This window comes from Psittacula echo (genome assembly GCF_963264785.1).
Source record: "Psittacula echo genome assembly, chromosome: 2".
In the NCBI taxonomy this organism is placed as follows: domain Eukaryota; kingdom Metazoa; phylum Chordata; class Aves; order Psittaciformes; family Psittacidae; genus Psittacula; species Psittacula echo.
Window position 1 is genome coordinate 127,399,097 of NC_137737.1, and position 25,747 is coordinate 127,424,843.

The window sequence follows — 25,747 nt, forward strand, 5'->3', positions numbered from 1 at the left end:
TTACCATCATTAAATTTTCATCTGCATATGAAAGCGTGGAAGGAGAGAGACAGAAATTGGGGAATATATTGTACATTCTGATTCTTTGTTTTTTTAGCTTCAGGGATGGAGCTGTCTGTCTGAAGAGGACTCTGGCCAAAGACTTGTAGTCTCCAAGCTCATTCTCCTAAAGACTCTGGTGTCACAACTGCACCTTTTTCAGAATGGCTGAGAAGGCACCACCCGGGATCAACAAAAAGTCTTCGAGGTCGACCCTTTCTCTGCCTCCAGAACCAGTGGAGATCATTAGGAGCAAAGCCTGCTCGCGGAGAGTTAAAATAAACGTTGGTGGGCTCAACCATGAAGTGCTGTGGAGGACTTTGGACAGACTTCCAAGGACACGATTGGGAAAGCTCAGAGACTGCAATACTCATGAATCTCTGCTAGAAGTATGTGATGACTATAATCTAAATGAAAATGAGTATTTTTTTGATAGACACCCAGGGGCTTTCACTTCCATTTTGAATTTCTACAGGACAGGGAAACTACATATGATGGAAGAAATGTGTGCTCTTTCTTTTGGCCAGGAGCTTGACTACTGGGGGATTGATGAGATATATTTAGAATCTTGCTGCCAGGCAAGGTATCATCAAAAGAAAGAGCAGATGAATGAGGAGCTGAGGAGAGAGGCCGAAACAATGCGGGAGAGAGAAGGGGAAGAGTTTGATAATACCTGCTGCCCAGAGAAAAGGAAGAAGCTCTGGGACTTGCTGGAGAAACCCAACTCATCTGTGGCAGCAAAGGTAGGATAAACAGTAGGCTTAACAGAAAGACAACAGAAAATGGTTTTGTGACCCATGTATCTGACATGAAGGAATCAACAACTTTCACTAATAGAATTCGAGAAAAGAGGAATCTAAAAGTCCACATAACATCAAGTGAATACACCCAAATCTGTCCTAAAACCCACTGAAATCCGCAGAAGGAATCCTGTTGACTTCAGTTGATTTTAGGCAACTGCTACACTTTACTTTTGCTGTCTTATAACAGAAACATCTGTGTGATTGTTAATGGACTGTATATTAAATACTTTGATGAAAATACAGCTAGAGAAAACTATCTGTTTTTTTGTTAAAAAAAGCATTTAGTTATGAGAAAGATATGGTTCAGTATTGCTACTTGTCATATTATAGGTATTGCTTAGGTTTGGTGCCAGTGTCTTCTAAGGTGTGCTGGATAGGTTATCAGACAGTAGTGTCAACAGCTGCTGTCTGGCATGGTTTTTTACACTGGGCAAGAACTGCAGTATGTTTTCTCTTATACTGTACGTTTACAATCAAGAATTAGAGTACTCTGTAAAAAATTACTAAAATACAACAGCATATGTATACACATAGATATATATAGTGTTTATATACATGTATGAATGTATATGTATATAAAAATATCTATTATAAACATACATATATATACAAACATACATGCATACATATATATATGTAGAATTTGCATAACTTCAAGCAGAAATGAGGAAACATTCTGACGAAGCCTAGTTTCAATATTGCTATCTTCAAACAGGCAAGCTGGCAAAAGTCTTACTCATGCAGTGGAACAGTTTACCATTGTTAGGGACACAGGACTGCACACATAGATGTTGGCATTGCTATTTAAAAGAAAGATTTTCTTGCTTCTTGAGGAACTTCATTGTTGTATTTGTGATGTGATGTACTATGTAATGTGAAGTAAATTGTGGAAGTATGTCTCCAGTTTGAACCACTGAAAGTGAAAATGTTTATTGTTGAGCTTAACTGTGGCATTATTTTCTTCTGTTGTTGATTTGTTTTTGGATGCAACCCTGTTGGTCTAAGGTAAGTATTAAAATAACATGGTGTAATGGACAAAAAACAGAATCCTGGCAAAGATTTCTCTTGCAATAGCAACTTCTGTAATCAAGGTGAAATACACTTTTTTTTTTTTTTTTTTTAATTTTATATTTTTCATTGTGGGCTGCTGTTTAAACAAGGACTTTTGTAAAAAAAATATTTATTATGCGAGGATATGAGGTTCAGAACTGGAATAAGAGCTTATAGGAGAAAAAAGAAAAGAAGGTATTCAGAATATTTTAAAAACTATATGAATACATTTTCTGCTTCTGAGATACATATTCTGCGCCATGTGTTCCTCTCCAGGAGAAGGAGCAGAGGGAAAGCAGATGGGCATAAGTTGTGCCAAAAAGGGTTCAGGGAGGCCGTGTCACACACCGTGATCCCGTGGTACAAGCTAGCATCCATCAGCAGCCCCAGCACTTCTGTGACACGGCTGCTACACAGCCTGCAGAAGTCAGGGACCAGCTTCTCAGTCCTGCACAGCTTAAAACATCACTGATGCAGTTTCTAGCAGACCTCTCCTCCTCCTGGATGCGGGAGGAACTCCTTGTGGAGCCATGTGGCTGGGACATGCTGTGTGTGAGCTGGGAGGTATCCCTGCTGTAGGTGCTGCCTCGGTTGCCTCCCACATCATACCTGGCAGGCAGATTTGAGGGGAGAGAAAACCCAAGTGTTAGTTTGTGATATCTTTTATCTTTTGGGTTTTTTTTTTACCATAGAAAAGAAGCCATTTACCTAGGGGGCTTGAGATACATGCTTAATTAGTGTTTCCCTAAGACTAGCTAGTAGTCAACACAGTAAGATGGACCAGATGAAAAGGGCAAAACTGAAATACTGGTTCTTAGGTTCTTTGCCTGTGACTCACATTCATTCTTTTTCTTTTTTTTTTTTTTTTTTTTTGGTGGATAAATGTAGAAATATAACACAGTTAAACTTGCATGAGTGCTTGCCATTGACCAAACTCTTCTCGTGACTTAACAGTGCTCTGTCATGGCTTTGATTGAAAAGAGTTAGGCCAACTCTGAGCTTTTAAGAAAATCCCACTTTGGCCATTGAGGCCAGATTTCTCCTCAGGGTTTGCAGATGAAAGTGGCCATTTCTTTCATTTCCCAAGATGTCTACATACTTACTTTTTACCTTTTTATTTCCCTTTTCACTCGTCTCCCGGTTTGATTGCATGTTATAGTTTTATGCATTCTTGCTATGGAGAGTTTCACATTGCATTTGTATACATGTTACAATGATTTTCATTGTTTCAATTGCCTCCTGTCTAAATTAAAGCCATTTGATGTGGTTTCTGTGATTCTAGCAGCTGGAAGTCACCATATTACACGTACCTGGTTTCTGTTTTTAGCGACCCTCAGTCTGTAAATATATATTTTGAGCCAAAATTATAGTCAGATACATCCATGGCATCTCATCTGTAGAAACTTGGCTGAATGGCATAAGAGACAACAAAAAACTGTCTCACCTCATTCAGACTTGGGGAACATACGCAAACAAGCAGAGCTGCATGTAAAACAAGATATGGTGGAATCAGTTGGATGTACTTCCAAACAGTCTGGAGCCATCACAGACTGTATTAGGCCCTGTGGCAAGGTTTTAACTGAAGTGTTTGGGTAATATCACTTTCAGATTTCTTATCTTTTGTTCCATTATGTGGTGAGTTGCTAGTTTTTCCTGAAACAAGAGGCAGAACCATCTTCTCTCCTCTGTTAGACTAGAAAGGACGGTGGAATTTTGAGAGTGGATACTTGAAAACAAATTGAGGAAGTATTACTATGAAGTTTCAAATTCAAACATTTGCTCCATTTCAAATTTCTGTAGAAAGAGAGTATGTCAATATGCATAGCTATCCTATGGCTTTGATATGTGGCTGTGTCTTGCCACTCCTCGATTCTACTAAGATCCCTTCCAGGTCTGATCCAAAGCTTACTGAATTAAGGGAGAGTCCACTTTGGATTAGGCATCCTAGGACAAATCCTGCTCCTTTCAAGGTCAGCAAAGGTTCACCATTGACTTCACTCACAGCAAGGTGACACACAACAAGGTGAGAGTGTATAAGCAGCAGGTATTTTACAATTATTTATAGTAAAATAAAAAATTATAAAAATTATAAAATACCTGTGACAATAAATAGAAGAGAGCAACAAGGATGTGTGGCAAGAAATTAACATTATAGTTGCCTAGTAAAAAAGGAATATTATGGTCAAGTACTGTTGCATAATACAGGCACACTTTACTATGAGGGGTTTTTTTACTTTTAGTATGTGCAGATATGCAACCCCATCTCAGTCAGACAAATATTCTGCATCTCAGAGAAGTCCCAAAGCCTGGTCCCCAGTCTACAGTTTTGCAGGAGTATGGCATTATTTAATTCACAGTAACATCTGAGCCTTTCAGCCAGGCATTTGTTTATACTTATTGTGTAACCAGTATTTTGTGAAAGCTACACTTTAAAAATGTTATTTTACTAATGCGCAGTGAAACTAAACAAGAACAAAAAAATATTTTGAAACTTTATGGCAAAGAGGTCTGGAGCAGAATAGATCTTCTCCAGAGCAGCGTCATGATACGTCTGTTTTTCTCCAGAAAAGTCTTATCTTTCACCTTCTGGGAAGTAAAAAAGTCATCATTTGGTCTTCTAATTACAGTTGCTGGACCTGTAACAACTCCCTTAGAGCAGCAACAGCTCTGACTAACTTATCAGTAGTGTGAAAGTCCTCAGCAGATACCAGAATGAGCACTGACTTGAGTGGATGTGAATTGACTCAGCACCTTGCTGAATTGGGATATTAAAGATGAACCTAGCTAAGCTGATGCCTTTTTAACTACATCTGTGCTATACTGTTCTGTGCAGTGAACTTAAAATCAGAGGGACCTGACTTTGGAATGACTGTCAATCAAAGGAAACCATAAATTTAGTGTTTCTTTCAAAGTGTTAATGCATGAGCTCTTCCTTTCAATCTTGTTTATAGAATACCAGAGCCTAGTTCTTTTCTCACACTTGTTTTATATTGCTAAAACTTATTTGAATTAAATCCTAAATAAATATGGAATGTTTCTAGTGCAGATGATCTACTATACATACGGAGTGAATGAAGTCAGAAGTAAGTGGAATATCTAGAAGAAATGGAGAGCCTATGTGTGCCTAAAGATATTGGATAATGACTCAAATTACCTTTCATCTACAAGAGTATTTTAAGTACCTTATGGTAATGTTATCAATAAATATAACTCAGATTTTCCATTTGGTATTTCATATCACAGGTTGGCTCTTTGGCTAAAACTAGAGTGTAATAGCTTGGGATTGATTCTACAGGTCTTTCTTGTGCAAGGCATTCTTTCTCACATGAAGTGTTTCCTTAAATCTCAGTGTGACTATTACCTGATCAAGCATAACAGGTAGTATAAGTAAGTTAAGTCATTAAAAAAAATTACTAGTCAGTCACACTCCATCCTTGATTTTTGCAACCCCCTGTGTTGATGCACATACACAGAAGTGTAAAATATTGGCCTTTGTGGCTTTGCAGCATGGGGTTTGCTTTCTTTAAAGTTACATGAAGCCTGATGGGATTGAAAGTGTTCTCTCTTAATTCTGTTTGTTTCACTGCATGGCTCATTTGTCCTTGTATTATTTTGTTGAATTCTTTTTTCTTGTGGTTTGTTTTCTGGGTTTTTTGCTTCGCATTACTGACTGTGACATGAGTATTCCTCCTTTGTGAAAATCACACTAATTTATCAGCTGTGGATTGTGGATTACAGAAGGTATAATTACCCCAAGCCTGACTGGAAATTGTGTGGTTGGTGTGCTGCATTCAGTAACTAATCCCCTAGGTGAAAAAACATCCTTTGGAAAGGGAAAAAAAAAAAAAAAGAAAGAAAAGAAAGCAGCATGAAAGAAGAGACTCAGGCCGCTGATACTTACGTAGCTATCAAGTGCATTATGGCTAGGCTTGCTACAATGACTTGAGAGGCATACTGATTGTTCATTAAGTGCCTGATTCTTATTTTCTGTATGTGTGTTTTATGTATAATTCACACTGATACTCCTGCCTCTTTAGAGTTTGTAGAGTAGCATAAAAGTCATCTTGGGGTAAGTGCAAATTGGCAGAGTCAGCACTTCAGAACAGTACCATAGAATGGTTTGGTTTGAAAAGAACCATAAAGATCATCTAGTTCCAACCCCGCCTGCCATTTCAGTATTCCTTTGCAAGTACTTATAAATTATCTCCTAGACTGTCACACAGTGTTCATTCAGGGTGAACCTTAATGATACTGGTTCTTTTGGGATTAAAGGTCACATCACATGTTCAGAGGAGTTTAGGAGAACTTTTAGCTGGTTGGTTCCATTGCAAACAAGAGCTACCACATAAGAAAAGTGTCTGTCAACAGTTGAATGTTTGCACTTGGAGTATTCAAGTGATCAAGTGAAATAAATACTTTTTGTTGTATTTTCATCCTTTTTTTATATAACAAAACACTTTCGTATATTCTCTTCTCAGTTTAGGTTTACATCTTGTGTGCCATCCTGACTTTGTTAATATTTCTATATACCAAACAATATATATAAACAAAACACTTATATAACAAAACACTTTCGTATATTATCTTCTCAGTTTAGGTTTACACCTTGTGTGCTATCCTGACTTTGTTAATATTTCTCCCTGCAAAAGCTTATATTCTATGTGCTTTCTCATCTAACTGTAGACCAAGGATGAAGATGACTGAGAATTAAGATTGTCTCTTTTTAAAGTATGAGGAATAACTTTTGTACTATTTTAATTCCCACAAGTTATTGTATTGTACATAATATACCTCAGAGCATGATAACAATCATTGAAGATGAGTGGTGTTTTCTAGCTGATGTGTGGGTTGAGCTTCTGTTTGACCTTGGTTTCAACTGACTTTTTTGACAAATCCTGTTATGAACATTCATCTGAATGTGCTACCAGGAATGTTATAGTTTGCGTCATCATTTCCAATATTTTAAAGACATGTGTGTGCTGAAACTAAGTTATGGTAAAGCACAGAGGATGATCACTGGTAATAAATGCCTATCTTTATCTAACTTTTGTTTCTGGCCAGGACACTTATTACCATTCTTTGCTTTTAAGATGAAGTTATTTTTTGTGCCAAACGAGAAAGTCAGTCGATGTAACTGTAAGACAAAGAGATTATGTTTGATCCTAGTCATTCATATTTAATAACTAAAGTGTTTTAATGTCTTGAAAGAGAAGTGAATATATTGTTTTTTCAATAGATATTATATCAAGGAACACAGTAGACTGGCAGTAGTTAATTGATTTTTAAGAGCTTGTGTATGCTCACTGCTAAATTGGTCATTAAAAGATTATTAGATTATTTACCTTTTCTGTGCTTCTTACATGAAGTATCATGTAACTCATGATTCAGCATGGTTGGTCAGCTTAAGTATTATGGGAATGGAACTACAATCTGTCTTGTTCCAGGGATGTTTAATGCCTCAGTTACCTACAGGTTCCCTCCAGCCCTGAGAAGTTATCTGTGATGTGCTGTCTTGAAAGGTCTTGCTGTAAACTTATTAAAAGAAATTACTAAAATTTTCTATCGGAATAAGATGAGCAAAATGTCTTTTTTACACTTAATTATCAGGAAATCAGATGCTGAAATTTTGGAAGCAGTGCCAAGGGCAAAGATGCCGTGACTTGTATCAGGCAATCTATCGCTGGCTTCAAGCACTGGCCAAGGAATATCACCATTCAATGCATGAACAGCAGGAAGAGATCTTTCCTTCCTGGAGCTGTCAGAAGGGGCTGCGCTGACTCTGATTTTATGGATACATCAAGGAAAATTAAAGAGGATTTATGAGGAATCTTGCTAAAGAGGAAAAAAAGCAAAAATAGTTATTTTAAAAATGGGGAATTTGAGTCTCCATATTTGGAAACAATATGTAATTGGTAATTTTTTGCAAATCAAAGTTTCAAAGTAAAGACTAGAGTGTGCCTGCACTTGTGACACCATTCGCAGAATCACACAGTCCCTCTTGCCCATAGAAATGTGCTAGGATTTAGAATATATGAGATTACAGTGCATTACCAGCAGGTACAGTCTGCGTGAGAATAGCTATCCTTTGCCACAATAAATAGAGAGCATTATTCTGATTTACCCCAACTGCATGTGTCTTTCTTAAGTTAGCAGAACAATTTAACTCTACAATGACTTCTTTTTCTTACAGCTGCTCATGTCCCTTTTTTAATAGCTGTTACCACCAATTCAGTATAGAGCAGCATCAGTTGCATATACCTTTTAAAACATGTACTGTGGTATTTCTGGTTAGGGTGGTAATGTTTTGTGCATTACAGCATGCCCCTCAGTAACGTCAGAGGCATCTCGCAAGCTGGATTTTCAGCTGTGACATGTCACTTAAGCTGTGTCATGCCTGAGTGAACAGACCAGGGTGTTATGCCTTTCCCTTCAACCAGAGGCAGATCATATGTCCTAAAAATGTTGCATTTCCGTTCCGTCTTTTCAGAAGCAGCAGCCAGTGCGTTGTCTTCTCTCATGTAGGATATTTGGAAACAATCAGATGTCAGGGACATGCACTGATAAATTAAATGATGTTAAGGTGATGTTATTTGAAGGATTACCCAGACCAGATCTATTGGAAGCACAGGACTGCCCTGACTGGCTGGGTGAACAGGCTCCATCTTGCTTTTGTAAAGCTGAGAGCAAAACTAATCTATATGATAACCCACAAACTGGCCTTTCTGTTTGAGTCTCTGATTTTGTTGCCATATGTAGAACAGCAAAAACTGCTCCCAAGTGTCCAGGAAGCTAAACAGATTTCTGCACGTTACTTATTTCAGAAAAAACCCATGGCGTTTATTGCAACATATGGCAGACTCATGAGTTTTCTATTTGATGAAGATATGTGAAAATTTGACGCATAGCACTGAACCTTGGGTCCTTTGAGGGAATACTGAAAACAAGCATGTGACACTGGCACAGCTGTTTCAAAGTGACTTTGAGATCAGAAAAGTATCCCAGTAGAGTCTTTTTATGAAGCCACCACAGTCTGCTCTTTACATGCCTTGGCAACTCCGTCCTTGGGGATGCATGCAATAAGGCTGGATTTTCAGGTGGGATATGTAAGTGTATATCCATTTAAATGTATTTGATTTGTAGAAGTTGGGACCCAGACAGCACCCTACCTTTGAAGTTGTTTGGTTAAGTACACAGTATCTTTTCTGCCTGCTTCAGCAGAGCTTGTTCTGTTGTGAGCACCGGGGATCGGCTGGCAGGTCAGGCCTTGCATGTTTGTGGGGAGAGGCGGTTGGGGTAGGAGGTGCGTGCCTTGCCCCCGGTTTTCCCCCTTCCTGTGCAGGTGGCTGTCTGCGGACCCCTGGTACGTGTACTTGGCTGAGGAGCCACTGGCATGAGGCTACCACCTGCGGGCTTATGACTGAACTCCTCTAAGTCAGTGTCAGAATCCCGTGTAGACGTTTGATGTTGTGCTGTTGCAACATTGGTCGCTTGAGATTGACCCAGGAAATGACAGTCTTGTTCAGAAAGTGTGGGTAAAGCCCTTCCAAAATCTTTATTTGTGAAGCCAAGCCATCTTCACACTTGCCTTCAGGCAACCATCCTAGGAGAAGGAAAACTCTAACTTCAAACCCGGGCAGATGGAACTCATCAAGCCTTGTAAGGTCTTCCATCTAAGAAAAGAACACTCTAATCAAATCTATGACCTGAGGACTTTGCTGTCACTGTCCTAGCTGTCTAGGCTGTGGCAGACAAACCTCAGGTGTAAAGGGTGGGGCCAGTTCTGCGCACACTGCACCTCACCTAAAAAATCCACTGCGCAGGCTGGAAGGGTTTACTCACACTTGCAAAGCCCTGTAGCGACAGGCGAGGGTCGAAATGGCAGGTGACAAGATGCAGTGGAAGCTGCAGGTCCAACCCTGCATGCGGGCGGTTCAGGTCATTGATCACTTGAGATTGACCTAGGAGATAACAATCTTGTTCGGAAACATCTTGAATGACCAAGCAGCCCTTTTTCCAACCAGATTTGCCTATCCCACATTGCCCTTAATCATCATGCTTGTAGTAAGCGTGGGTAAAGCCCTTCCCAAATCTTCGTTCGCGAAGCCAAGCCATCATCATCATCCTTTCCACATGAATGTTATGGAATTATGAGTGAGGGAATACCTGTACTCCACGTACCATAACTGAGACAGGTCTTCAAGTGTTTTTGAGCAACAATAGAAAGAGGCAAGTTGTCTTTGAAAAACACACTTAGGCACTGTGATCATTAAGTCTACACATTAACAAAGTAGTTCTTACTTCCAAAAGGTCTGTGTGGGGTTGTTGGAGCTTCTAGTCATGTATATCCTATGTGTAAGTATATGTAATATTGACAGCTGAGCATTTTTTTTTTAACACAATATTGAGCAACGAGAAGATGTGTGAGATGGTGCAAGAAATCAGAACATTGGTTTTGTCTCAGTACTTAAGTGCCTACAAACTGCCTGATTCATGTTTGCTGAATTTTCAAGTCGTCTTGTAGCTACGTGTTATAAATATTCATAGAGGATTTCTTTTAAAATATAGGGAAGGGCAAGAGCCAGAACACAGAATACAGACCTGAGGTCTGAGTTCTCTGAGACTCAGGTTCATTCCTGTCTGAGAACCTTTTATGCCTGCAGTTTATGGGAGATGGTATTGTGTTCTTCTAAGCTTCTGCCTAAACACTGGCACTTTACTGGAGTAATAAAAAAGCCTTCTGGGATTATCTATGTTTTTCTGTTCTAGCCTCTAAAAGGCAAGTTAAATGACAGTCCTAAAGGAGCAAGGTTCTTCAGAAAACAGCTCTTAAAGGGAAATCTTGTCTCTCCAGGCAGTAATGAGGTTCAACGCAGAATGCCAGGGAGCATTCGTTACCCAAAGCTCGGTGTCTTCACTCATCTTTCATTGGGTTCCTCCTGATGCAACCACAAGGGTTAGACATTACTTTAAATAGCCGAAGTATGGCACACGTGTGTCACTGGCCACCTGCAGCATTCCCCACTGGAAGATGTGGCTGCTGGTTTGTTTTGGAACAGTCCAGCTTGCTTTGATTTAATGTATTGTATGGAATTTCTGGTGAACTCCTGGGATGGTGCCGTTTTTGGTACTTCTTCAGTCAACGAGGTTTCTGTGACAGACCGCAATGGCATCAAGTTTGATTTACAAACTCCTGTTTACAGAGTTTCTTTCCTCAGCACTGTAATCTCCTTTTGGATTGCTTACTGAAGGCTCCCTGAGTGATCTGTCTGTTCTGCTTTACTGATGCCTCCACCATTGTGTTTGGCTTTGGGGGAGGTTTTTCTGGAGAACAGTCAATATTGCTAAATTAAAGTAGTTAAGGTTTTGCAGACTGCAAGATTATCTAGAGGTGTTACAGGCTTGTTCTGAGAAGAACTGGGAACTCATTTCCATTTCTGTTATTTGTACAAAGTCTTTATATTTTCATGTATTATCTTTTAAAATATTGATATAAATTCTTTTGTGGAGTTAAATGCCACTTGAAAAAGAAGTTACGAAAGTATCTTGGTCTGTGTTCTATGTGTGCGTGCATGCAAATACATTTTGTGACATTATAGCACAGAAAAACTTGGTTAATGCCCCTGAATTCTGTTGAAACATTGACTTCAAAGCACTTTAGACCATTCCTACCAGCATTTAGCACAAAAAGGCAAAACATCTAATATGAAAAAGAGTACACAGGTATGAGGCCAAGCCTGTTTGACTGAACCTTACAGACTTCTTTAGAATTGAAGGAGGAGGGACAAATGGCTTAGACATAATTTAGAGCTGAGACCGTAAATTCAGGAATTATCTGGTCAGAAGCCACTTCTGTACTTCAGGCCAGCATGGTACAGTTCAGTCTGACAATGGATAAGGCAATTGCAGAGATGGTAAGCACTTACAATACTGTGGCAGAAATTATAACTAGCCACTTCTGCATCTCCAATTCAGATGGCTGGAAACACACTTAAAGCTGTAGGGGTGGATAGGCCATGCTCATGAATCCAAAATGAGGACCAAAAGCCTGGAGTAATTTTGAGATGTCTCTACTGTTTTCCCCTGTGCCCTAACAGAACATTTAATAAGCCTTCACATTAAGCACAGGTGGCTTCTCATGCCTTTCCTTTGGCCCATGACCTGCATATGCTCAGCATTTTTGTTTTCATCTTATGATTTAATATTTTCCATGTCATTTTGCAGTCTGTTACCTAACTGCAGGTCTGTGCAGTGCAATTTGCTATATTTGACAGTGTTTAGCTGAGGTCCAGAGAGTAAGCCATGAGGCTGAATGTCCTGTGGATCACCTTGATGAGCAGCCTGTGTTTTGGGAAGAAAGAGAATGCTTCTTCAGACGGGATTAGAAATCTAGATTGGTGTTCTCATACTTCAATAAATGATACACGAAGGCTTGAAGTTGAAGACAGAAGGATGCTGTGTTTTCATGCTTGAGTGAAGTTCATTGTAAAAGAGATTTTAATCAGAGGGGGAATGGAGAGAGAGAGACGAGTGAGTGGTTAAATCATTTACATTTGTCATGGTTCTGTTTGGCCATTTTAAGTGGGAAAATTCAGTCCAGTATCAGACATACAGATAGGGACAACTTCCTAATTACTCATTGCATTTAATTTCCTGTGATAAATGCTGTATTTCATTAGTACTTTTGCTAGCCAAAATTTGACCGTCAGATCAATTGTTGTACATGCTTCAGTGAACCTAGTTTATTGCAATCTGAATTTTAAGTTGACATATTCTGCTGTCTAATGCTGAGATTGGTGTGTGCAGATTTCATTCTAAACTACATATGGAAAATTAACCCAAAAATACTATAGGTGCTGCAGTAACAGTGAAATGGTGAATAGTTCTTCTTAGCTTTTCAGTAGCTTCTTCAGTCTACTGAATTCAGGAAGGACCAGTGCAGTTTGTTATGTACTTGTATGTGTAGTTTGGGATGAAATAAGTATGCCAAAGAGTTTTTTTAATTAAAGTAGCCAACGGAGGTGAGAAATCTTGGACTGAAGAATAACCTGATGAGAGAGAACAATGAGGGTTAGATGTGTTCTTTAGGAAGCATTCTTAGTTAACGCCAGAAGTGACGGGATGATTGGACAAGTCTTATTACAATATTGCGTCACTGGTGTTGGTAATGCCTGCATGGAGAGCAAGCTCTTCTGAAATACTTCTCTGAAAGCAAATGAGTTTTCTCTGAAGAGAACTGGTGTGTCTGACTCACAGGTGTCCTTGCCTCTCAGACTGATTTCCATCATCGTTTGATAGTACTCTTTTTTTCAGTTTAGGCAGGTATGAAATTGAAAGCACAAGCCTAATCTTGGAAATATCCATTATTGCACTGACTCCCTGATACCGTGTCTGACACATTTCAGCAGTACCGCATTCACGTTAATGTAGCTTCAGCATTTATAACTCGAGCATCACCTGTTTTCTCCATAGTTTGATTTAAAAACAAAACCCAACCCTTGGCTAAGCCTGTGCTCCTGAGAAGGAGGCTGTGTGTGACAGAGTAGTTAACAGGGCGCAGTTGCTAGCAGGGTTTTGTTGCTGCCAGTCTTTCACTGAGGCATCCTCCCCCAGGGCTTCTCTGGAAAGGCAGAGTGCAGCTGCAAAGGGCACAGCGCAGGCACAGATGTCTTCTGCATGTGAAGTCAGGCTGAAAGTCCGTGTGCAAGCTGCAGGAGAGCCCGTGTCAGTCACTGTGAAAAGGAGACACAACTGCAAATCAGTTTGATGCCTTTGCCCCCTCCCTGTTCAAAAGGGAAGATGGGAAGTAAACCTTCAAAAGCTCTGAATCTTTCTCCATATTCCAGTGAAAACTAGTGTTATCCCTCGGGAATTAGGGTGAACTCAAGAGTGGCCCTGTCTGGAGCAGCAGTGCTTCAAAGGCATACACTAATGGGGGGATGCCTGTGGCAGATCAATTTACCAAGAGGAGTACATATGGTTCTTGTTCTAACTGAGTGACAATGGATGGAAGAAGCAGCTCTCTCCTGCATGTCCTGCACTGTTCTGGCGTAGGCAAATAGCACTTACAGACACAGAACAGTGAACCTGCACAGAGGTACACAAGTAAAACTCAGAAGAAGGATGGAGGTTTCTAACTGTATTTCCACTTTTCATTTCCCATGCCTGTATAAATACAGTTTTCCCTATTATACATGCATGAAAGGAGTCATTCATCAATCAGAAAGGAATGAGGCAAAAACCCACAGTGCTTTCTGTTTTCTTAAGCTCTATATAGAAGAATCTCACAATATTTTTACTATTTTTTCTAAAATGTTTATTTTTTTTAATATTACCATAACTGTTGTTTTAAAACCTCTCCGAAGTGAAACCTTCCCTTCAGAGGGATACCTAAGTATCTTGAGATCTTTATAGCAGAAAGACAAACACCTTTTGACTCTGGTGTACACTGCCATAACATTGATTTAGTGTGTAAGAAAAAAAGAAGATACATTTCTCAGTGGATGAAAAGCCCTGATAAATTTATACAGTGATGTCAAATACGTTGGCATTCATTGTTGGGTGAGTTGTCGCAGATAAGGTAGATTTCCTAGGCTTAAGGGTGCTATTTTGAAACAGAGTTGCTGTTAAAGGAGATTTACAGTACTCTAGAAAAATGGGACTGAGATAGTAGATCAAAATGAAGACACAGAACACTGAGCCAGGTTGTGTCTGAACAGTAAAAGCAGTCTGTTCTTCCCCTTCCATGCAAAATCTGTAGCTGCAGGTGAGCCAGGGAATGCTGTTTCTTTTGCACAATAGTGTATATCTCCACTATAGTCCTTTGACTGTAGAAATCCCTCTGGGCTAACGGGCTTGGTGATGAGAACTCAGCCTCTGCACTGCAGCTGCTGTTGCATGGAGCCTTACCACAGCAAAGCACTGGGCAGGTTGAGGCCTATGGATGAGGGCTTGCTTCCTGGGGCTGCTGAGCTGCAGAATGCTTTGGAGACAAGCTGCCTTGGGGACAGAGCAGGGTGTCAGTACTCTGGCTGGCTTGTCATGTGTCAAAGGAAGGAAACCTGTATCAGAAGGAAGAAGCATAATGGCTGGAATAACATATGCACTTTAGACAACTACGTTTGCACCCTTGTGTAAGTAATCTAATATTTGAGCTGTAGAGCTGACACTATTTCATGTGGTAAGAGTCAGAGAAAAAATGGAATAGGCAGTATAAGTCACCAGGTAAGATACCTAAGGCTGGAAGAAAACAGCAGAAAAGACAGCTATGGACAAGGTAGGGAGTAAGAGAAAAGTACTCACCAAGTATTTAAATGTACTGAAGTCCTAGTACATAGTAGAGTTCGGACCGTAAAAGCCACAGCAAAATTCCTAAATTCTTCTGAAAAACTCTTATCTTGATATCTCACATAACTTTTTGTTTCTACTGTCAGATTTTGGTCAAAAATAAATGGTAGCTTGCCATATGATTTCATACAAAGGTTCTTCAGTTTGCCAGGTCTTAATTCATAGCACAGAACTTCAGCACAGTGACAGCCATCTACTAAAAGAGAGGTCTGATGACTAACCTACTTGTGAGTGAGATTATTCCTTCTGTGAAAGCAAAGCAGTGTTTTCTCCAACTGTGTAGGACAGAATTTTAAACTAAGCAGGAGACAGCTGTTCCCTCATGTTTACTGACAGCTGGTGCAGACGTGTTAGGCATGTGCATATGAAAGTTATCGTGCAAAGCGAGGTGCTTGCGGCTGCGTTAAGTCTCATAAGCATGTCACCTCACAGTTCCCAAATCAAAATACCCCAGAGAGCAGTATATCTTGTGCTTGAGAAAAAATTTAGTATATTTTCGGGGATTGTTGTTGTGTAAGTCACTCCTAGTAAAGAATTAGTGTTAGAAGCTTACCTCTGGGGTGAAAACACATCTATTAAAGAAAGCATGACCATTTTATAGTATTTGAGGAGTAAAGTTAATGAGCCTTGCTTACGAAGTAAATGTAGACAAGTAGATGTATGTTCTCGTCTGTCCCTGATGTCATTGGTTTAGTACTGAGTGCCTTGTAATATTGAGTGATTTGAGATTCACAGTCATTTGACACAGCAGAGAAGCCCTTTGTACAAATGTGGACCTGAGGTATGCTGGTGCTAATTTAAGGTCACACAGAAAGTCCATGACAAAGCAGGAAACTAGATCCAAATCTTTCATGTTCTGCATAGCCCCCTATATCTGGACCATCTTTTCTGTCTGTGGAAACCTGTCTTACATATTTTAGACTTAAGGCAGGCAGAGTTTATTCTCCCTTATTGTTACTAATTAAATAATGTTCTCATTTAATAATGCTGATAGAAATTTTCAAGCTTAAAAGCCCAAGGGACTCAGATGTCCTGTTTCTATTCCTTTTAATGGGAAATACGCTATTTCAGCCAATATTTTGTGGGTATATCTTTGTAACAGTATACATGTCAGTGGATCCCAAAGTCTTTTGACATGTTTAATTCAATGCTGATGTTCAAAATAAAATTTATAGATTACTCCATACTTAAGAAATTTAACTGCTACTTATCATAATAACCATTTGATCAGATTTCTACAGTGTAGCTTGTAAAGTGAATTAGTATTTAATTTAAGGTCAATAAAAAGACTGTGGGTGGGAAAACAAATGGTAATAGCAAAGATAAAAGAGTAAGAAAGTCTTCAGCTATATCCAAATTTTTTTTGTTTTAGAAATTTATCCATGGTCATTGATTTTTAATGCCTTCCTGGTCTTTTGGACTGAAAATCCCTTTTGTTAGGTAAGCAGATGTGAAGCATCTCCTCTGAGATGCTGCAACCTGCCTTCTCTTCCAGTATATTTGAACAAGCTGAATTTATAATCAGTGCAGTCAGCTTCCTTCAGATTCTAAAATGGATTGCAGGGCAAAAGATCTTGAACTAATTCGAGCTGGTCTACCCTAGAACTGGCATCTGAATTGCTGCATCACCCTTTGGTGATACCCTTATGTTAATTCACCTTGGTGAGAAGCAATGCTTACTAATTTGGATGCACAGCCACAGCCTCAGTGTTGCTGTGCATCGTGGATAGACCAGCATGCTCAGTGATACTGGATTTCAGAATGAAGCTCCATTGTATTGGATTTGCATTCTCCAACTTTTTGTTTAATGAGTTGTAAAACAGAAGAAACAGTTTATTGCAGTTGGACAAGGGAAGCACAAATCTATTGCAAATTGAATCAGGACAACAATTATGACATTCAGAACAGTAAATAATTTGTCATACCTATCCTGCAACTGCAGTCTGGACAGGACATGTGTTTCCTTTCCAGTGTGGCTCATGGTCACAATTAATCTTCATTACAGTAGTGCTGCAGCAGCCAGTAGAGAATCACTGTGTATACCACTCTGATCTCAGAGAGCTCGTAGGCTGAGCAGGTGAGGAGCAGCAGGGAGGAAAAACACATGGGTGCAGCAATTGAGTTGAGTAGGGATGTGGTTGAAGTAGTTGGTGCTGTTAGAACATGCCAGCTGGGCTTCTGGAGCTTCTGTTTTCCTAGACAATATATATGAATCTTCTGTGAATAGAGTTAACTTTTAGTTTCACTTCACTTTGATCCAGTTTCTCACTGTTGCATGACTCAGAAAAAGGATAAGCTGAGCATCCTGATAAACAGAATTGATGCAGTAGGTAAGCTTGGATAGTCTTCACCTAACATGGCATTTAGTCATTTCTCTGTATCACAATCAAGTGAGCTGAAGACATTACAGGTTGTTTTGGATTTTTTTTCAAAGAAGAAATAGGAAAAATATGGCAGGTGAGGAAGCACACAAAGTCATCACTAGGGAGAAAGCTAAAAAAAGCCCTGTTCCTTAATTAAAAATAGGACAAAGATCAATAAAAAGAAACAGTACTGGCAAAGTCCTAGTTGAGCCAGATAGGTGAAAATAGACAGATCAATATATACTAAGGTGCTATGTAAATTATATAACTCTAAAAATATAAGGCAAATGGAGTGAAATGCCTTGTTTTATTTTAGGAAATTAGCCAGATAGGTGTTTCAGAGCCTTGATGGAAGGAAATCCACCAACCTGTAATATCCATCTACAAAGTTTCTATGAATGGCAGACAGTCCCAAGATTGGACAAAAGCTCCTATACGTTAAGAGTGAGGAGTTCACACTATCAAGAAGAATCCAGAATCCCAGGTATAAACACAAAGAATGAAATCCCACAGCTGTATTACTTGCTGCTTCATCTGAGTGAGGATAGAGATTGTGAAAAGCTGAAGGAAGACAAAAAGCCTGCAAAGGCAAAAAAGCACATGATAAGGTGTGCTATAAAAAGCAGATGTTTAGACCTCATAATTGTATGTTTCAAAATATAGCCATAAAAAAGCTATTAAAAATTAGCATATTGCTTGGAAATTAGTCGTAATTTAAAAATCAAAAATAAAAAGGACCCACTATGGAAATACTTAATATTAAAAATAAAGGATTCCACAAAGCTGGGGAAATTCACTGGAATCGACTTGAAAGGAGCAAATATGGTAGGAAAAATAAAAACAATGAAACACCACCAAAACTGGTGCAATTATATTAGCACTTATTAAAAAATAAATTACTTCTACAGACTGGCATAGTAAAACAGCTAATCAAAGAGTTTTATTGCAAATAAATAAGCGTTCTGAAATTGGAACTCATGTCCAAACAAGGAAAACAGAAAAAGCTCAAGGAAAGATGCCTCAAATGGAGCTGTAGGCAACTAGATGGGCTTAACTTCCAGTTAGAGAAGGCCCCAGCCGTGGGTTGCTGAGGTTGGGAGTACATACCAAGGAAAATCTCTCCCTGAGGTCTTCTCTTTTATAATCTTTCCCTGGCACTGGGCACTTTCAGATGTGTGATGAAGAGCTAGGTGAGCCATTGCTCTTCTCTGGCATGGATATTTTCCCTTATTTTGCTAAGGAAAAGCTCATCCTCCTTTTTCACATACCGCTGTGCAGTACGCTACGAGTTTTCTGAGCAAGAAGACACTGCTGAACATGTTTTGGACATTTCAAGGTCACACAGCCACTGAGCTCAGTTTTGTGTTTGTTTGCTTGTTTCTGGTTAACAGTGCTATTTTGGTTTCTTGAGTTTATTCAGTCAGTCAGTGTCCTTGTGCCGTTCAAACCCAAACAGTTGATCAAACAAGGTGCGACTGTAGATGCTTTTTGTCACTCTGCTCCTGAAGGGGAAGCATTACCCAGCACAGCTCAGAGGTGAAGTTAATTAGCAGAAATGTAGTTATAAAGGGAAATGTCTGCCCCCTCCCCTCCAAGTCACAGCAGCTCCCCTAATAGGAGGCCAGTCACAAAGCACAGCTGTGGCCCTTGTCCAACAATGTGGAAGACAACACTGTGCTGCTCCCTGACAGCTGGTTAGCATCTCTGCTAAAATCGTTGGCTCTACGTGAGATACTGTTGTTTTTGTTTGGTAAAGTCAGGTTTTGATCTTTCTGTTGTGTTTTCAGGGTTTTTTCTTTTATGGCTTGAAAGCATTTAGCTACTAGGCTTTCTCAGGGTCATAAAATGTTTGCATTGGGAATTAAAGGAGAGTGTTTTTCGAATGCTAGTGTGAATCATTGACAAATAGCAAAGAAATGAGCCCTCATTAATCATAACAGTCTGTGTGGAAAGCAAATATTGAGCAGGCACATGTTAGGGAGTGTCTTAGGTCTGCTTTCAGGCAAGGCTGATGTGGAAGGCATGCTTGTCATACTGTACAGTAGTGCTCGTTCTGCCCTGTGGATGCTGATTTTTTTAGGGGTTAGCTAAAACCCAAGATTCATTTGGAAGGCAATTACCCCTTTGCTTCCATCACTGCAATTTCTCAGACAGATGGATAAAAGTTGACAACCATAGAGAACAAGTTCAAGACTACAGAGATAATACTGCAGCCCAGTAATTTCCCTCCTCACTGACTGTAGCAGGAGGTACACCCCACATTTTTCAAAAGGATTTAATTCATAAAATTTGTAATTTTTGTACTGAGTTTGGACTAGAATAAATCCCGTGAACAAAAGTATGGCGACATTTGAAATACCGTAAGTGGAGTTCGTATTTTTTGTATCTGGACTCTTGCATTTCAGATTTTCTTGCTTGCCACTGATTTCATAAAAATTTTGTTCCAGGAGTCTAGACATACTGAAATATGGCAGTTGTTAGAGGACTTCATTATATACTCAGCTAGTGAAGCAAAGGCAGTATGTGATTAGGAAATCTGCTAACAAAAAACAACCTCTCAGTTGTTTGTCCTTTAGAATCAAATGTCTTTGGAGCAAATTTTTGTCCCTGTGTAAAGATTTTTAAGAGGGGTTAGTAAGGGAATATATATTATCCGGTAGACATAAGTATGTAGTGCAGTGAAGTGAAACAGAAGTCAAGGTATTAATCTAAAACATAAAAGAACTTTTTTTTTTCTATTATCTTAAGGCATTTAAGAAATGTCACTTGACACACTATGTGGTGGTTTGGTTTCTCTAACAATAGGAAATAAGGTGATCTGTGTGAGGGAAAATGATATGGTGTCTGGCTCTTTAGTCTAATAACCTGTGCAAATAAAAGGGAGACCAAAAGAACATTTCAGGTGTCAGCAGGTCATGTGATAGGGAGTTATCCCTATCCATTCACCAATATTTTACAATCTCACAATGCTTAGAGACATTGTATAAAGCCAGAAAAACCCTCAGTGAGATCTTACATATAATTTCAGGAGACAAAAGAGCTATAGCAGGCATGAGAGGTTTCCTACAGTGGGCCCAGAAGCAGAGGGTTAACACAGCCTCACTTCTGCAGCAGTGCTGCTGAGGTGTGTGACCTGACCACCACCACTCTGAGCTGCATCTCACTGATGGCCCCAGAGCCACAGCCCAAGAGAGAAACTACAGCCAGCCGTGTGTTCCCATAGGGTCCAGCTTTCAAACCATGAGTTCTGTCTTTTTAAACATATGTATATATGTATATGTATGTATTCAGATATAATCCTTGTCAGCAGTTTGCAGCATTTACAGAGAGGAAGAGAAAACATAAGCAGTTCCTTCAGAAATGTTTTTGACATAAATCCCAAGGTTTTTAATATTCTTCCTTAAGTGCATAGTAGCTGAACTGCTGTTACTCCAGCATTTTCAGTTGCTGATGAAATAGCAGTCTGTGGAAGCAGTGTTTCTTCCAAAGTTCGTTTTTTTCATTTGTAAAAAAGTGTAAAAAATGGAAGAGGAAGAGGTGAACCACCTAAACTCACCCTGCACTCTTACTTTAATTGAATTTTACTTAGGTGTCTAAATCATTTAGGTACTGAGCTTTAATTTTCAGGCATTCCATGCACTTTAGAAAATGTTGGCTTAGTTGGATTACTCTGCACCATTGCTAAATACAAAATCTGCAGTAGCCTAAGATTGAATTCAGCCTTCCTTTATATAGTCATGTTCCTTGGAGCTGAACTGGCTTTCCAGACCCAGCCACACTGCAAGACAGCTAAGTATTCATCCCTTCTGCCTCCAGCACCCAGTCTGAGGAGTCTGGATGTCTCCAGCTCCACCCCATAGTCAGGGAAAACAGGAGCTCAGCGGGACTGAGAGCAGCCTGAGGTAACGTGTCCTTCTCCACTCAATGCAGAAGGAATTTAAGGCTCAGGGAGGTACCTTGGTTCAGCAGAATGGACCTCAGGCAGAGCACCTACGTGACATGGGTAGGGACTTACCAAGTTGTCTTCTGGTGCTGCATCACGAAATGCAGCTCTCAAAAGATTAATGGCAGCATGCCTGGCTTCACGAGAGCTAGGAAAAAGGGAAAAAAAACCCAGGTTTTGGTGTCCTGCTCCACATTCACCATGTAAATTCAAGACACCTCTCAATTTTCTCAGGTCACTTATCTGCATACCTTCTCCCATCTTCTTCTGAGTGGATGGAAGCTGAAGCTTTTCCAAAATACTGGTAAGAAAGAGCTAGATTTGGCTCAAAGCTTTGAGGATTTTTTGCAAACAGCATCTTCAGTTTGAGCTGAAATAAATGAGAGTTAAATTTGTCTCAATACATATCCATCATCAATGGCTTACTTAAGTGCACAGGAGCAAACTGTGTTCCACAGAAACATAGCCAGGTATTGGAAGACAGAAAAAGAAATATTTATGCCTTAGTTGGTTTTTGTGTTTTTTTAATTGTAGACTGTTCTTACCTTCTGAAGAAGTTTGCAGCTACTCACACAAAGGCATGTCCCTTCCCAAGAGCTGCTCTTTGCATTATACCAACAAAGCAATAAATTTTGTGACGTGCATAAAACATACCACTTCTTAGAAACTGCTGTAGTTGCTGTTGTTGAAACCATGACAGCTAATATTAAAATTAATTATCACATTGTCTACAGAATAAGTAGGGAATACCTTGTTCATCACATTATGTTACTTGTGGATTATATTTTGTACGTATTATTTGGTTGGAACTTAAATATGTACCTAAATCATAGAATCATAGAATAGTTAGGGTTGGAAAGGACCTTAAGATCATCTAGTTCCAACCCCCTGCCATGGGCAGGGACACCTCACACTAAACCATGCCACCCAAGGCTCTATTCAACCTGGTCTTGAACACCGCCAGGGATGGAGCATTTACCACTTCTTTGGTCAACCTATGGCAGTGCCTCACCATCCCACAGTAAAGAACTTTTTCTTTATATCTAATCTGAACTTCCCCTGTTTTAAGTTTGAACCCATTGCCCCTTGTCCTTTGTCATGTCTGCAAGTCATCTCTGAAAATTCATTTGGGTTCAATGATTGGTTTGGTGAAACAGAGACGAGACACAGCACCTTTTTTGTCTCATGATCCACCTTCTGTAAAATAAACAAACATCGAACCACCTTTTTTCTAGATCCTCGAAATCTCACTCAGGTGCAACTTTGTCCTGTTGATAGTTCCATATAGATGTGATAGATTTCATAATTCATCTGCCTTCACATGTTGAAATATTTGAAACATATTTCAACATGATCAATTCTAAACAGGAGAGTAGTGCTGTTAAATGGTCTTTATAGGCACAGAAACAGAAAATAAGTTCAGAAGTTTTATCACACTATTGGGAAAATTAGATTCATTGTGACAATGTCATAAGGTACGTTATGCCTAAGGGGAAAAATGCTAAAATGCATCTTTATATATATGTATGGTCTCTGATAAGACTGGTGTAAGACTGGTGACATTATAGTCTGTTCATTTTTGCAGCATTTCATTTGTATTGGGAATGTAATATCCAAGCTTCATGTTGTGTGATCAGCTTAGGAAATGAAGTGGCTAATAAGATATTTTTATAGATCAAAGCATGGATTAGCAATTTAAATGAAGAAAATACAATTTTCTTCTCATCAGTTACTACTCAAAAGTTACATTGCACATACACCATGTAAGCAGCACACCTGCACAATGTTGTTGCTGATTAGGGTTGTTCTCAAAACTCCTTGCGACCGTTGAAGCAGCCCTTTAAATACTTCAAGAGTACAGCCAGGTCCTTCATCCCCTCAGATAATTGCCTTTATTCAGTAATACAGAATCCAAAATTGAATTGCTGTGTTTAATTAAACATTTTGGGGGTCAGTTTCGTTTTGTCTGAGTATCTCACTAGCACTTGCTGCATTGTTGGGAAGGGAGCAGAATATTTTGGCATTGGCCATCTAAGATTTTGCTGACAGGAATAACAAGGTAGCTTAGAGGTTGCTGAAATGCAGGTGGGATAGTCAGCAAATCACTTTTGACTGCTTTGAGCTGCAGCCAAGTGTTTCATATTTACATCATATTCATCTGTGGAGAATTAATCTGGTACTCCAGAAGGGTGGAAACTGCTTAAGAATCTGTTACACTGGGTCCCAAATTGCCAATATTGTGGATGTCATGCTTCCAGGAATAAAAGCATATGTGCTCATTTTTAATTCAGAGTCTCTAAATATGTCTTCTGCTGTGAGAGTAATTTGCTAGTCTGCATAAACTTTTCTATTACTGTTTCTGCTGACCAACATAGGGACAGACAATGTTCTATTTTTCTCAAGTGAATTGCATTGCTATAACTTTATTTTATTAGCCATGAGACTGTTTAGATCAGATGTATTCTCAGGATTTAACATGTGCTATATATTGAACTGACAGTATAAGATGTGGAAGAAACAGTTCTACTCCAACTAGAAAACCTTGGTCTGCCTCTCATGTTGACATGTACCTGAGGAAAAAAAGTAAGGGAAGTAGCAGAATGGGGGACAAAGATCGAAGGACATCTGACAGAAGGAAGGAATGGCAATTGGTTTGACAGCAGAAAATTCCCAGAAATTGTATCTTTTTCTAATTCTATACAAAACCTATAAATTACTACATTTTGCAAATTGTCATCTTCGTGGCTGTTCTGACTAGGTAAGGACTGGCCACTGAACTCAAGCATGTTGTTCTGACCTTGCACCAGCTCCACAGTAAAAGATAGGTTCAAAGGCACTGAGTCAGAGAAACACTCTATGGTGGGCTAACATTCCCACTGCAGGTGCAGACACCTAAGCTAGATTTTGACTTGAACAGAAATTAAGCCAATTCAACTCCAAACTCTTAAATGGGAGGAAATGGGAACATTTTGCCAAGGTTTTGTGCAAAACTAATTAGCCCTGCAGGGCTTGCCTTGTTACTTTTACTGAAAATCTATTTTCATGAGCGTAATTACCCATGCACAAACATGAACACTCATGACTCTATATGTGTGTAGAAATGATGCACAATTGTTGTCTTGCCTACTTGGTTAATAATTTCATGGAAAACCAAAGGAGGAACTACTGTATCTAGTCTACTCTGGCTTTATATTGAGTGAAAGCTAATGGAGAAATAACAATAAGGAGAAACTAGGGCTTTTCTAATCCAAAACTGGCCTCTTAATGGAGTCTTGCTCTATGCTGGCTTTTAGATGAGTGGTTTCTGTTCATATGCTTTCTGGGATAATAGTTGCTTTTCCTTCTGTGATCCAGCCTCTTGGGAATCTCTGAAAACTTTCTTACATCTGTTAAACACTCTCTTAAGAATTTAGCAGGAAGTTTGAGCAAATGAAAAGAGCAGGAAGTTTTCAATAGACTCATGAGTTACTCTTAAGACTGTTCAAGGGATATCTTAATCATCGTGGATTTGTGCCACCATCCAAACCAGCATGATCTGGAACATAAGATACCAGATTTACAGACAGACATCTCAGATAAGTGTGAAAGTACTTCAGTTTTCCAAGTTGATGGGAAATAGGCATCTGAAGGAAATGACAATGTTTTCTATTACTCTTTAATATTGCCTTGCACCCGTTTTTATAACATGAGCTCACTGTAAAAGCTCAGTTCTGGAAGGACACTGCAGCTGAGTTCAGTGAGGTAGCATCCAAACAAAGTAACATTGATGCTGGGTTTGGATTAGGTATTTACTTCCTGCCTTTCTCGATTTTCAGCCTACTGTAGGAAGCAGAGATAGTAGGCTGTATGCTGCAATATGCAAAGCTGCCATGGAAAGACAGGTCTGAGGGCTAGAACTGAAAATTATCATTGTCTGGCAAATCTACATGACTAATTTACTGAGAACTGGAGTTATTTACTGAGAGCTGCTGTTGCCTCACCCACACCCAGACGGTTTGTCACTGGTAGACTGCAAAGGCTCTGGGCTCTGATCTTGCATTAATAAAAACTATCAGTGCAGTGAAGCAGAAGTTGTCAATGGAAGTTCAGAAAAATCAGAAAATCTATCAAGAGTTGTTACACCTGGCAGCATTTTGTTGTCTATTGAGTAGCTGGACACCTGAAAGTATGACTAGCAGCAGCTAAATCAGAGCTGCAGGGTGCTG

The 25,747-nt window shown here is 39.4% G+C and overlaps 1 protein-coding gene across 1 annotated transcript in view; it reads left to right on the forward strand.

Moving 5' to 3' along the window:
* Positions 1-203: 203 nt before the first annotated feature.
* The window catches only part of KCNB2 (potassium voltage-gated channel subfamily B member 2), a gene marked incomplete at both ends in the record, with an annotated part of 181,436 nt that continues 155,892 nt past the window's right edge, over positions 204-25,747 (forward strand). The window contains one exon of the mRNA XM_080610300.1: positions 204-782. Coding sequence (XP_080466426.1) covers positions 204-782 — 579 coding nt within the window. The remainder of the gene's footprint in view (positions 783-25,747) is intronic.